Raw genomic sequence first — 13,988 nt, 5'->3', positions numbered from 1 at the left:
GTCATTATCTCCACCCAAAAGTGAAGAGTGAGGCCCTTATAGCTGGAAGGGGAAGAAAATTAAAGAGTTCATCCACACCTCAACAGTCTGTGTGTTAAGATCACCCTTAGCTATTTTAATATGCTAAGAAACACAAATCCCACATAGAGAGGAAGTTGGAAGAAAACTTATTTTCCCTACACACCTACAGAGTCTTTTCAGATTCAGGTATCCACCCCTCAAGCATTTATCCTTTGGATTACAATATAAATACACTTGAAGTTATTTTAAAATGTACAGTTAAGTTGTTATTGACTATAGTAACCCTGTTGTGCTATCAAACAGTAGGTCTTTTTCATTCTTTCTATTTTTTGGTACCCGTTAACCATTACCATCTCTCCCCTGCCCCTAAAGAAAAATAAAAGCATATAACCACAGGCTTGTCAAGAACTCTATTCTTTTGTTTCATCTGACAGTTTTCATTACAGTCAGAAATTACCAAGGAGCTTGCCACACTCCCTGCAAAAAAAATACCTCAAAAGTATTTTAGAAACGATATTATCCAGATAATCAAAAGTTAAAAGCATAAAGTGACCATGTTTTCCAGGTAATGTGAGAAGGGCTCAGGACAATGAAGAACTTGCAGGTACTCAAGTTTGTTTTTTTCATTATTCATATATTCATTTAACAATATTTGTTGACATTTGACATCTATTTACTGAGAAGTCAACTTGTACTACAACAGATTCTGTCCTAAGAAACCCTAACATCTAGTTTGAGAGATTGTGTGGCATAATACATCATGCTCTTGGGATCAAAAATACCCTTCCTTCAAATTCCAATTCTGCCACAGTTGTATGAAGCTAGGAAAATTACTTAATCACTGCAACTCTTTTTCATGGAAGGAGAGGGTATTTTAAGTTTACAATAAGATGATAATTGTTTTCTAGAGATGTGGTAAAGATCAAATGTTATGCCCAGAAGCCCTGTGCCTGGACTATAGAAGATGCCCAGGGGATGTTAGATTTTCCTTTGGAAAATGCAAACTTTTCTTCATTCTCCACCAGGGCAGTAAGATTAACCTACCATCTACTGGAGTTTAGTTTTAATTTTTAACCACCTTACTCTACCCTAAACACACATGCCACTGATTTTACAAAGAATGTTTTTAAACACAATTTGTACTGTAGCAAATTAACCCAGGTGATCTTTGTCAAAGGTTTTAAAAAACACAGGTCTTAGCTTTAAGATTACTTTAACATGAGGTGATATTTTGTCACCTGCCAGTTAAATAAATGACAAAGAAAGGCTGATATTGTACAAGTCAGTATCAGAGTTTGAGAAGTAAATGTGTGGAGAGGTTATATGGAGAGAAGTGAAGAGATACACATTAGAAAGAAAAGGCAGTAACATGAGGGTGAATACACTCACTTACAGACCTGCAGATCAGCAGACCAAGAGGCGGTGATACGTGTCAAAACACTTTAGCTGTACAGCAGTCGACCAGTATCTACCAAAGGTGGAATGTTCACCTTGAACTAAACACTGCCAATTATACACATGTGACAAGAATAAATTTCAAGAAGCCCACAGGGAGTTACAACACTAGGCCATTCTCTACAGCGGTGGTATGCATTGTTATTGAGGGAACATACATGTTATTCTCCAATGTTGGAGGGTTACTCAGTGCTCCACAGGAGCACAGATGAAGGAGTAATTCATTCTACCTGGTGGACTAGAAAATCCCAATTTGTCAGGTGTTAAATACTTGTCAAGACATGGATTCCAAATAAGAAAGCCACATGAGTAAGAGTACAGCAATATGAAAAGTCTCTGTGTGGTCACAGATGTGCAGGATAAGGTCTCAGGGAGAGAGGTTCATAAAGATCAAGCCAGAGAGGCAGACTGAGGCAGTTTGAAAAGGCCTTACAGACTACACTGCAGAGTTTTTTTGTTTTTTTAAAAATTTTTTTATTTCCATAGGTTTTGGGGGAACCGGTTTTATTTGGTTACATGATTAAGTTCTTTAGTGGTTATTTGTGACTTGATTGTTCAATGAGGAAGGAAAAACAAAGCTTTTGAAACAGATGTCATAACTCAAAGGAAGCCTGAATTAAGAAAGTAGTAGGGAAGCTCATTCTTTCCTTCACCCAACTGTACAAAATATTGGGGCTAAAAAGCTAAAATAAATATTAAAAATAAAATACAGGCATAGTCCCTGCTATGATGAAACTTACAAACTAGCAAAGGTAGTAGTCATTAAATAATTACAAAAATTTAAACACAATCATAGTATTTAGCTGGGGAGCTATAAGGAAGAAACAGTTGCTGAGAAAGAATGCCAGGGACAGCAATGAGGAACACTCTGAAAAAGGTACACATATGACACTTGGTGATCAATTGGAATTGTAGCAAGGAGAAGAGAAGATGGTTCCATGATTTCCAGCATATACACTGGATGGATACTGATGCTGTGAACCACAGTGCAAAAAGAACAAAACAAGGAAGAAGAAAGCTACCTTACAGCTGATTGCTTTGGATCAGAAAGAGCTATAAGCACCGACTGACATCCAAGTGAAGTTGACCAGTTGCATCAGAAGGACCGCAGCTCAGGAGAGTCTGGGTTAGAAAGAGATTTGGGAAAAGACAGTTTCAAGGATGATAGGTGAGTCAAATATTAGTGGTTCTCTTATAATTTTTTCCAGCTAATAACTTTCTATAGTGAAAAGAGTATTAAATGCTCCCCCAATGTCCCATAGTAATAATGAAGCAAAAAGATACCTTCCAATAGCCTATTCTCACCTAAGTCCACACCAGATAACTCCAAAAGGGGCACTCAGTCCACAGACCAGCAGCATCAATATCACTTGGAACTTGTTAATGCAAATTATAGGGCCCCACCCAGGACTCACTAAATTAGAAACTCTGGGTGTGGGTACAGCAATCTGTTTCAGAAAATCTCCAGGTAATGCTGATGCACTGTCAGGTCTGAGAGACATTGGGCTTGCCCATCATAAAAATTTTAAACATTTAAGAAAACATCTCATTTTAGCTGTTAGCTATGTTTAGTGGAAAAACTCAAGGTTTCTACTTGTTTGCCTGCAGGGTTCTCTCATCCATTTGTTAAACATGTGTAGAATATCTCATCTATGCAGAGTAGTGTGTTTGTTGAGGGAGACTGAGTGTAAGGCATACAATGTAGTTCTGCCATCAGGGAACTGTCATCTGGTTGAGGAGACAATATACACATCTGAAAAGTTAAACAAGAGGATAAGTGGTACAGTTCCACAGAAGGAGCGGGTGAGCATTTAAAGTGCTAAACAAAAGGGCACTAAGAGCTATAAGCTAGGGGAACAGTGGGAGGCAGGAGTTAGACCCATGATAATCAAGCCTGACAGGAGTAAGTTTGAACTCTGAATGAACTTTTAATGAGATACAGCAGAACACCTCCTTTGCACTCATCCCTCTAAGCAGAGGTTTGCTGAGCTTTGGAGATGGTTTAATGATATACTCAAGGTGGGAAAGACTCGAAGTGAGTAAATTACAGCTGGGCAAATAAGTAACTGTCAAAAGAAGGAAGGTTACTGACCTCGGCCCAAGGGTATCGCGGTGCTCTGGTTCGCATTAACTTAAGCACAGCTGCAATCTCACTGAAGGTCAAGTTCCCTTTTAATAATGCTTTATATATCCAAGTCTATCTGCAGTTATCAAAATGCTTCTTAAGAGGCATTTAAGAGTAAAAGGGTCCAGTTCTGAATCATTCCCTAGCACCTGCCGAAAGAACTCAGTAGCTCCTCTGTGTTCTCAGCGATCAGGGATTGGATACAGGAAAGAAGAGCAATGGGGCCGGGCAGGCAAGTTTCAAGAATAAGCACCGTGTGCATGGCACGCTGTCAAGCTCAGACCTATTATTCAATACCAAGGAAGAGACTTCTGCGATTGAGGTGGCCGGGGTAAAGCCACCTCCTGGACCTGGCGCTCTGGGCTCCTAAGGCTCCAGACAGGGGTGGGCTCACAACAGAGGACAGTGCATAGGGAAAAACCACAAGGCAGTCCACTGTGGGGGTGAATTGGCAGTGGGGCGCAAAAAGGATTTCAAAGGGCTCTCGAAAGCGAAAGCCCCTAACCTGGCCTCGAGAGAAAGGTTTGTACGCCCCTGCAGACCACGCGTGAGCCACGGACACATCTCGAATGGTTTCCCAGCTAGGCCGACAGGTCGCCCTGGAGAGCGCTGCAGTCTGCCGGGCAGTAGAGCCAAATAGGGGAAGAGAGGAGAGGATGGGGAGCGGCATTCAACATCCGCGGCACCCGGCATCCAGCCCCTTGGCGGTGAACTTGAGCAGAGCCGTGGCTAACCCCGCCTCAGGTTCTGGCTCTCCAGAGGCTCCTCTGCCTAGAGATCCCACATTGGGGGCGCAAACCCACTCGCTGTTGCCTCACTCCTTCCCCTTCATACGCTGGCGCCCTCTTCCCCCCGTTCAGGCCCTCAGAGTCCCTTTCCAAGCGCGGGTGCCACGACGTCTAGCGGCTGCGGGGGCAACGCAGGCGCGCGTCCTGGGGACGCCGGCGAGCGCCGAAGGGCTCCTGAGCGCTGCGAGGAATCCTCCCGCCCCTTCTCAGCCTCTCCGCGCGCTTCTTTACGGCGTCTAGCTCCATCCGGGAAGCGACTGCAGAACCAAGCAAAGGCAATCATCCGCGGAGAGGGCGAGGCCAGGGACGCGTCGCCGCGTGTCCGTGACCAGGATACCGCGCCACGGATGCCAGATCCCAGGATGGAGAGGGCGGGTAGGGGCCGAGGAGAAAACGCGGGCACCACTCGGATTTGGTCCGCGTTCTTCCTGCCTGTGGCCTGCCTCTTCACCCGAACGTTACCTTGTACCAGGCTCCTCCGGTTCCACGCGCTGAGGAGCAGAGACGAAGCCCTGAGGAGAGGAGTTTGAGAGCCGCCATCTTTGGCCCGGGAGGCAGTAGGAGGCTGGAGCGCGTGTGGGAGTGCCGGTGCGCGCTGTCCTGGCCGGTGCGCGCTGTCCTGGCCGCCGCCGAGTCACTGGGAAGGAAAGCGGGGCGGGCTGGAGGCTCGACAGCGCTGCACTGACGTCCTCCGGGGCTTGCGAGACTCACGCCGCGGGCGCGCTGCTGGCTGCTGCTTTTAAAATAAGTGAGGCTGGGCGGGGCCCTGGCGGGGAGAAGAGGCTCTGCGCACCCTGACGGATCGCGGGGAAGTTCCTCTCCGCGCCTCAGGTGTCTTGGCGTGTGCGAGGCAGCTGTGTTGACGTGCACTTGTCGCCGCAGCCCTTAAGTCACCCCTTTAGCTTCAGTGGGGCGCGGGTGGCCGCCTCCCCCTAGGTTGTGGATGAGTCTTGGCATAGGGTTCAGGGCCCTCCTGCCGCGGGAGAATGTCCCACGAAGCTTTTTGCTTTTCCAAGTCAGTGCCTGGCATGTGTGGGCTGCATAGGGGCACCCCTCGAGACCCCCTTCTCTTCTCCCGCCGGGACTGCGTTCACATTTCTAACATTTCTAACATTTCTCAGCCCCTTCTCCCCACACCTGGCCTTGGCTTAGGTGGAGTAAGTTTGCTGTGCTGTTGGCTGTAAGGTGTGAGCAGCAAGGCTTGCAGAGGAAGATTAAGAATGGACCTTTGTGACCAGAGTTTAGCACACCTTTTCTTCCCCATCGTCCAAGTTTGCGAATTTTAGGCTCTTTCTCTCACTGGAGTCCCAGCAACCCCAGAGATTACTAAGAAGATGAAACCGTAAAGGCAGGATATTGCTTTAAGCTTGGGAAAGTTAGATAACTTCCCTAAGCCTCAGTGTCCTCATCTGCTAATTAGGACTGCTTGTAATACAGCGTCATAACGTTTCTATGAGTTAATTCATGCAAAATTTCTGGCCGTATTATGAGGAGTGAATAAATGTTAGGCATTATTACAAGTTTATTCGAGTTGTAGCAGTTCATTGACATGACACCTACATATTCTCCAAGACTTACCTTTTGACCAACTCCTTGAGGACATGAGCCAAGTCGGATTTCTCCAGAACTGTCTTTGCACTTGGCAGAAGGGAAAGACCACATGGACGCTCAATAACGTTTTGTTTTATTAAGGCCTAAGTTGTGAGAATGTGACATTACTTTTGAACCAAAGCAAAACATAAAAAATTAAATGAGATCTTACCTTCCTTAGCAAATACCCTAAGGTAATGAATAGTGAAGATCCAGTTCAAAGTTTGTCCATAAAAGCATTTACCTTTTCATGGTATTCTTTTAACTCTGAACTTTTTTCCCCCTGTAAATATTATGATTTTAGTCAAAATCAGTTAAGGAATAAGATGCCAAGTTAGACTATTCAATTACATTGGAGAAATTAATTTAGTAATGCTTGATATTTCAACACATTTTAAGAAGTCGGATTGAGAGGAAATTCGAGTACTAGAACTAAAGTCCCATAACTAGTGATAATTTAGAATATAGCAGCTTTTGGACCTTTAACTTATAAAATGTGGAAAAAAAACCTATGATTCCAATTGAGTCTGCTTTTTCACTTTTGCCCATTCCAATTGGGTCTGGTTTTCCACTTTTGCCCTTCCACAGAGCACATGAAATGGAAAAACTCCACTGGCAACTTTGTCGGTCGTCATATGACTGATCTTGGCTGGTCTCACTTTGTTGCTCTTGGCTGAGGAAGACACATTTTAAATGTGTATGCTCTGTGACTAAAAATCAACTTCATTACTGTATGGTCAAAACACACTGTACTATATTTTTGGTGGCTGTGACTTCATTTTATACTTTTTAAATAATGTGTGAGACTCCTAGACTAGAATAAACTGAATTACAAATTACAGAAAGAAGTTCTTACATGTTGACTTCCCTTTTAGTTACACAAAGGCATTTCAATTTTAATTGGTGTGTAAAATGTTACTTCTTTTAAATATATGAACTTTTCTGAACTAGGAAAGATATTGTCCACTTGCTTTGAAGGGCAGTTTCTGGCAAATTCTAGAAACTTTTGTTTGTGGAATCTTGCAGAGTTTAACTTCCACACTTTTAAAAACCGGGAGAATTGGATTCAAAACCTTTAAACAAGTGGTCTGATTCCAGGCAGGCAATGAAGAAAGTTTTTTTTTTTGTTGTTTTGTTTTGTTTTCGTATTATGTTATGATACATATGTGTATGTGTGGGTGTGGGTGTGTGTGTACATGTACAGAGTCATGTGCCACATAACATTTTGGTCAACAATGGACAGCATATATGATGGTGGTCCCATGAGATTATCATAACATATTTTACTGTAGCTTTTTTATGTTTAGAAATGTTTAGGTAGGTGCAGTGGCTCACGCCTGTAATCCCATCACTTTGGGTGGCCAAGGCAAGTGGATTGCTTGAGCCCAGGAGTTTGAGACCAGCCTGGGCAACATGGGAAAAAAAACATCTCTACCAAAAAAAAAAAAAAAAATAGTGGGGTATGTTGGAGGGACCTGTAGTCCCAGCTACTGGGGTAGGGGTGGGGTGGGCAGTGGGGTCTGAGGCAGGAGGATTGCTTGAGTCGGGGAGGCAGAGATTGCAGTGAGCTAACATTGCTCCTCTACACACCAAAGCAAGACCCAGTCTCAAAAAAAAAAAAAAAAAAAAAAAAGTTTAAATGCACAAATATTTACCATTGTGTTACAATTGCCTACAGTATTTAGTACAGTAACATGCTGTACAACTTTGTAGCCTAGGAGCACAAGCATAGCATATAGCCTAGGTGCCTAGTAGGTTAGACCATCCAGGTTTATGTCAGTATATTCTACGATATTTGCACAATGACAAAATAGCCTAATGTCTCATTTCTCAGGACCTGTCTTTGTCATTATGCAAGGCATGACTGTGTGGCATCATTTTATCAGATAAATGCAGGTACTGTGTCTGAGTGTATTCGATTGTAAATTGTTCTCTGTTTTAAGGAGTTTCATTTTAAATATCCTAAAATGAGATGCAACAGCATCACTCATGAGTGAAAGATAGAACATCTTGTCCTTACAGTTGATGGTGTACTCCTCCAGGATGATAATCAGGGGCATCTGAAGACTTGTTTTTTAAATGTTGACTAACTGGTTTCACTAGAAATAGCAGTTTTTAATTAGGTCATTTGAATTACTTATAAAAGTGCATGCACGCTTCATTTTATGACAATAGTCCTTTAATATATGGAGAACATAGTCCTTCAAACAATTTTGTGCTAGTAGGTTTGAAAAACATAAATCCAAAGTATTGTTTTATAATGCAAGTCATCAACCCTTGATTTGCATATTTCATAAGCTTATTTTCATAGATCATTTGAAGGAGTCTCTTTTATTAGTATTAACTACTTTATATTTAATATTTGTTCAATGAATAGAGAAAAAATAAATTGAACTTTTTAAAAGTGTAGTTTTCTCAGGAAAAAAAAAATAAAATAAATGCATGAGGTAATTGGAGAAGGCTTAAGGCCTGGAATGAAATTGATAATTATTATAAGATGCTAAGGCAACCTAAAAGTATAAAACCCACGGGAGTGATACATTCTATACATTCAAGACTGATCACCTTATTTCTCCTTAAAATCTGTCATTGGTTTTCCACACTACCTTTGAGATCCAAAGTTCATACTTCATAACATGACATAGAAGAGGATCATTTCTCCTGATCTAACTTTCCCCTACACATCTACTTTATATTTCAAACTACATGTGCCTCTGAACACAATCTCAATCAAGAATCAAGTGTTGACAGCAAAATAATAAAGAGCAGGAATTCTGTGGCTAGGCTGCTAGGCTCCAAGACTCTGCTCTGCAGCCTCTACCTATGTGGCCTTCTATGATGCAGTAGTTAAGCAGGGCTTACAGAATGTCAAGATGTAATTTCTAGATCAGTATCTATTTGTATTATTCAGGTGTTAAAGATTATACTTTATTAATTATTTCCCAGATGCTATCTTAGTTCATTCTTGATGCTACAACAAAATATCTTAGGCTGCGTATGTCATAAAAAGAAATGTATTTCTCACAATTCTGGAGGCTGGAAAGTCCAAGATAAAGGCACCAGCCGAATTAATGTGTTAAATTAAATTAAATTAAATTTGGCCTAAAGCTGCTTCCATACTTTGAATTTCTACGTTGCAAACTGCACCTAACTTAGTGCGTAAATGAACCTTACTTAAGAGTATATTCTTATAACAAATAGCTGAGTATCAGTCAATTGCAGCAGCCAGACTTCACTTAATCACAGACTGCCAACTAATAAGACCATGTCCACATAAGGCAAATACCTCATTGCATTGTGCCCAAATGCCGGCGAGCTGTAATAAATCAAGCTGTTTCTGTACCTCAGTTCATTTTACTGCCTGTAAATACTGCCTGCTTACGTTGCTGAACGGGGCTTTCTGAACCTCTACTGGTTCAGAGGGCTGCCTGATTCAGAATTATTCTTTGCTCAATTAAACTCTGCTAAATATAATTTCTCTAAAGTTTTTCTTTTAACAAAACTCTGGTGAGAGTCTGTTCCTCATAGATTGTACCTGTTGTGTGTCCTCACATGATGGAAGGGGCCAAAGGCACAGACAGTTCCCTTCTACCTCTTTTATAAGGGCACTAATCCCATTCATGAATTCTCATGACTTAATCACCTCTGAAAAGCCCCATCTCTTAATACTATCACATTGGCAATTAAGTGTCAACATAGGAATTTGAGGAGGACACATTCAAACCATAGCAGATGCTTTTGATATTTTCATAAACTGAAAAACATCAGGCAAGATTCAAACCCTGGACCATACGTTATTAAAAGTGGCTATTTCTTTATACCTCCCTCTTTCTGAAATGTCTTTGAATCTTACCACAACTCTCCAGTTTCACTCATTCTAAACTACTTCAGGGCATCAATTTCAGTCACGCTCATCTGAATTATTTCAGTTTCTTTCTAAATAAATTTCCATTCTCCCTCAACTTAAACATGCTTAAAATTATTATTTCAAATGCAGGATCTGGTTTTCTCACATCCGTTTCTAAAATATTTCAAGAAATCCTCAAAGGCTACAAGTGAAGTCCAAAATTCAATTATAGCCAAGATTTTGTTTAATCGAGCCTCAACAAATCATGTAGACTTAAGGGCTTTGCAGAGGTACTTTAGGGACTCTGCAAACATTATATTTTGAAATTAAATTTTAGATTACATTTTTACTATTCTATCAACACTAACAAAGAAGCAGCGTGCACACTCAATTGTGATCTAGATTTGATTTTAATTTATTAAAAATTACCAGATTGTGGCTGGGCATGGTGGCTCACACCTGTAATCCCAGCACTTTGGGAAGCCAAGGTGGGCAGATCAACTAAGGTCAGGAGTTCCAGACCAGCCTAGCCAACATGGTGAAACCCCACCTCTACTAAAAATAAAAAATTAGCCTGGCATGTGGCACATGTAGTCCAAGCTACTCTGGAGGCTGAGGCAGGAGAATCACTTGAACCCGAGAGGTGGAGGTTGCAGTGAGCCAAGGTCGCACCACTGCACTGCAGCATGGGTGACAGGGAGAGATTCCATCTCACACACACAGAAAAAATTACCAGATTGTGCAATTGGGAAACAAACCTTAGAATAAAGTTTCCTCAACATTGAAATTCCCATGTTTGAATATATAAAATATGTTATCAGTAGAGAAGGTTGTAGCTTTGTGTCTTTTTATCATTTAGACCTCTGCATTTTGACTCACTTAAATTTATATAAATATAACACGTTGAGGCTCTGGTCAGACACATGTACTGCCTAGAATTTTTTTTTTTTAATCACAGCATAGTAGTTCTTCAAAAAGAACATATAAAACACTTCACAATAATATTATATTCTAAATAGTTTTAGAGATTATTTTCCATTTTGACTACATCTTGTCTGACATTTACATATGTGAACAAGAGGTAACTGACATTATTAGTTATTGACCATTGAAGCAAACATTTCCTGCTACTTTTCTTTCAAGTTGTGATCTACTTTAATTGAATCATACACTGAAATTCTAGGACAAGCTGCAGTGTGAATCCTAACTTTCTTAATATTGTGCTGGCAAACAGAAATAAAATAAGCAAAGTATCAGATGTAACTCCATGGTTGCAATTTTTTAGCTTCTCAGAAGGGCTTTATTATTCTCATTGTTTCCATTTATAACAGAAAATATTTCACAATTTAAATGATAAAATACATTTAAACCATAAAGCACCACGTTTATCCATTTTATATGTTGGAGTTCTAAATACCCTTATTAAATATATTCAAAAATTACAACTTTAGCTAAATTGGCCTACTTTCTGCTCCCTTCATATACCAAGCACCTTCTGACAGGGAGCCTTTGCTAATGCCTTTTTTTTTTTTCTGTTCCAGCTGAGCAAACTCCTCCTCATCTTTCAAGACTCAGATCAAATGTAACTCCCCTGTGTACCTTGACTGTTCACATTCTGAATTCCACCTCTTAAAAGCTATTTTCTTTTACTCTGTACTCTCAGGGCCCCTGGTCACCTGGATTATGAGCTTGTCAAGAATATATTTGTTCACTTTTGTATCCATAGTGTCCTAGGATTTATTTTAAGCAAAGAGTAGTTCAACAAATACCAGTTGTGCTGACCTGGGCTGTCCTTTTTTGCTGCCTTAATACAAGCCATGAACTTTAATATGTGTCTCTCAGCTCAACTGTTTAGATTGAATACTTTCTTTCTAATCATGATGTGATAGGAGTAGTTATTTACATTTGTATTCTCTTTTACAGCTTACTTTGTGCTCTCATCCCTTGGCCTCTGTTCTCTAACACAGTTCCTGTAACCAGCCTCATGCTTTGCAGTGACTCCAGCTATCTTCTCTCCACAGATAACCTGCCATTGTAGTACAAGAAGAAAATAGTCAAATAGTGAGTTACAAATTTACTTCCCTCTTTCAAATGGTCCCTGTTTCTCTCATTGTTATTTCCTTCCCTTCTTGTGAATATTCCATTTGATTAAATCTTTTTCACAATAGAGTAACCCAACCAAGTATGATATTTTGGCTACATGTTCCCACTGTTTATGCTCTCAGACAACCAGTAACACCTGCAATAATACATTTCAAAAAAAATACTGCCAAGAGATTGTGACACCCTGGCTCAGTAGAATATGTCAGGGTCACTTATAAATATCCAACCACAGAAAAGTGATTCATTACATTATGGGACATCATCTTGAAAGACAATTATGCCATTATTAAAAAGTAAAAGTTGTAAATTATATGAAAGTTAAGTATAAAAGTCAGAATTCAAATTGTATTATATAAGGATTATAACCATATATTATATATTTTTGCAAAAGAAATGAAAAGGTCATCTAAAAGTGAGGAAAAAATATGATAAGGGCAAGAATTTAGGTACTTTCATTGTTTAAACTATTGTACAATTTTTATTCAATTTTTAAAAGCACTAGACATATAGTTTTGGTATAAGAGTTCTAAATATACATGTCAAATGTATATTTGGTTACCTCAAAGAGGTATTTGCACACCAACATTCATTGCACTATTCACAATAGTCAAGATGTAGAAACAACCTAAATGTTGATAAATGGATGAATATATCAAGAAACTGTGATATATACATAGAATGGAATGCTATTTAGCCTAAAAGCAGAAGAAAATCTTGCCAGGTGTGGCAACATGGATGAACATTGAGAATATTATGCTAAGTGAAATAAGCTAGTCACAGAGGAACAAATACTGTATGATTCCACTAATGTGAGGTATCCAGGAGTTCTAGTCAAACTCCTAGAAACAGAGCAGAATGGTGGTTGCTAGGGGCTGTAAGGAGGAGGAACTGGGGAGTTCCTATAGAGGTATAGATTTCAGTTACACAAGATGAAAAAGTTCTAGAGACCTCTATAGCACTACATGTGTAGTTAGTAGTACCGTATTGTGTGGTTACAATGTGTTAAGAGGGTAGATACCATGTTCAGTGTTCTTACTGTAATTTTATATATATATATATAATATATAATATATACTAATATATAATATATAATATATATAATATATATTATATTATATATAATATATAATATTAGTATATATAATATATATTATATATATATTATATTATATATATAAAATTTGGTGACCAACTTTTGCCTTCTCTAGTCTGAAACTGTGAACCCAAGGAAATATTTCAGGATACTAGATACTGTGTTTTACATCATGCACTAAGATTTCCTTTGGCTGCCAAGTCAGAAAGTGGAATAACTGGATAGTCTTTCAACATGCACATCTCTATATGTGAATGAGGACGGCAACCTTCAGTGAAAGCCAGTAAGTTGGAAAACAAAAGAATCAACAAGATAAAAATCTTTCCTCACCTATAAATCATTAATGAACATTATACAGTTACTAGTAGCTTTGAGCTGTGACTTAAAACACTGCTACTCTCTAACCAGATTTGTATCTGTGGATTTTCTACCTATCTCATATTTACTCTGCAGTCATTTGTTAATGTCTAAGAAAAACTTCCTGAGTGTTAAAATTATAAAACTGATTATTTCACTGGCTAGTCCTAAAACATAATCAGTATAAAAGTATTGAACTGCTATTCCCTCAAAAGCAGCCAGGAAAGTACTAGGAGAAAAGGAAGTGCTATGGTCTGAATGTTTATGTTTCCAAAATTCACATATTAAAATCCTCACCCCCAAAGCAATGTTGTTAGGAAATGGGGCCTTTGAAAGGTGATTAGATTATGGAGTGGAGTTCTCATGAATGAGATTAATGCCTTTATCTGTGTCCTCATCACCAAATCTGCTGGTGCCTTGATCTTGGGCTCCCCAGCCTCCAGAACTGTGAGAAATAAATTGCTGCTGTTCATAACAGCAAACTACTAAGTTTATGGTATTTTATTATAGTAACCCAAACAAACTAAGACAATAAGGGTCATAGAATTTATAGTGAGCTTTTTATGACCAGATATGGAAAAAAGGCAAAGCAAATTTTAACAGCACTCA

The 13,988-nt window shown here is 39.7% G+C and overlaps 1 protein-coding gene across 3 annotated transcripts in view; it reads right to left on the bottom strand.

Moving 5' to 3' along the window:
• OXCT1 (3-oxoacid CoA-transferase 1) overlaps positions 1-5,236 on the bottom strand; it is a 131,529-nt gene extending 126,293 nt beyond the window's left edge. The window contains exon 1 of one of the 3 annotated variants that reach the window (XM_074386264.1): positions 4,852-5,236. In XM_074386264.1, coding sequence (XP_074242365.1) covers positions 4,852-4,929 — 78 coding nt within the window. In that variant the 5' untranslated portion in view covers positions 4,930-5,236. Of the gene's footprint in view, positions 1-4,167; positions 4,455-4,851 lie in introns of those variants that run through there. The other 2 variants (XM_003925893.4, XM_074386277.1) reach the window with 2 other exon arrangements.
• Between the last annotated feature and the right edge of the window lie 8,752 nt (positions 5,237-13,988).

The sequence above is a fragment of the Saimiri boliviensis genome, chromosome 1 (assembly GCF_048565385.1).
Source record: "Saimiri boliviensis isolate mSaiBol1 chromosome 1, mSaiBol1.pri, whole genome shotgun sequence".
NCBI lineage: Eukaryota > Metazoa > Chordata > Mammalia > Primates > Cebidae > Saimiri > Saimiri boliviensis.
This window is presented reverse-complemented; position numbering and strand designations above follow the sequence as displayed.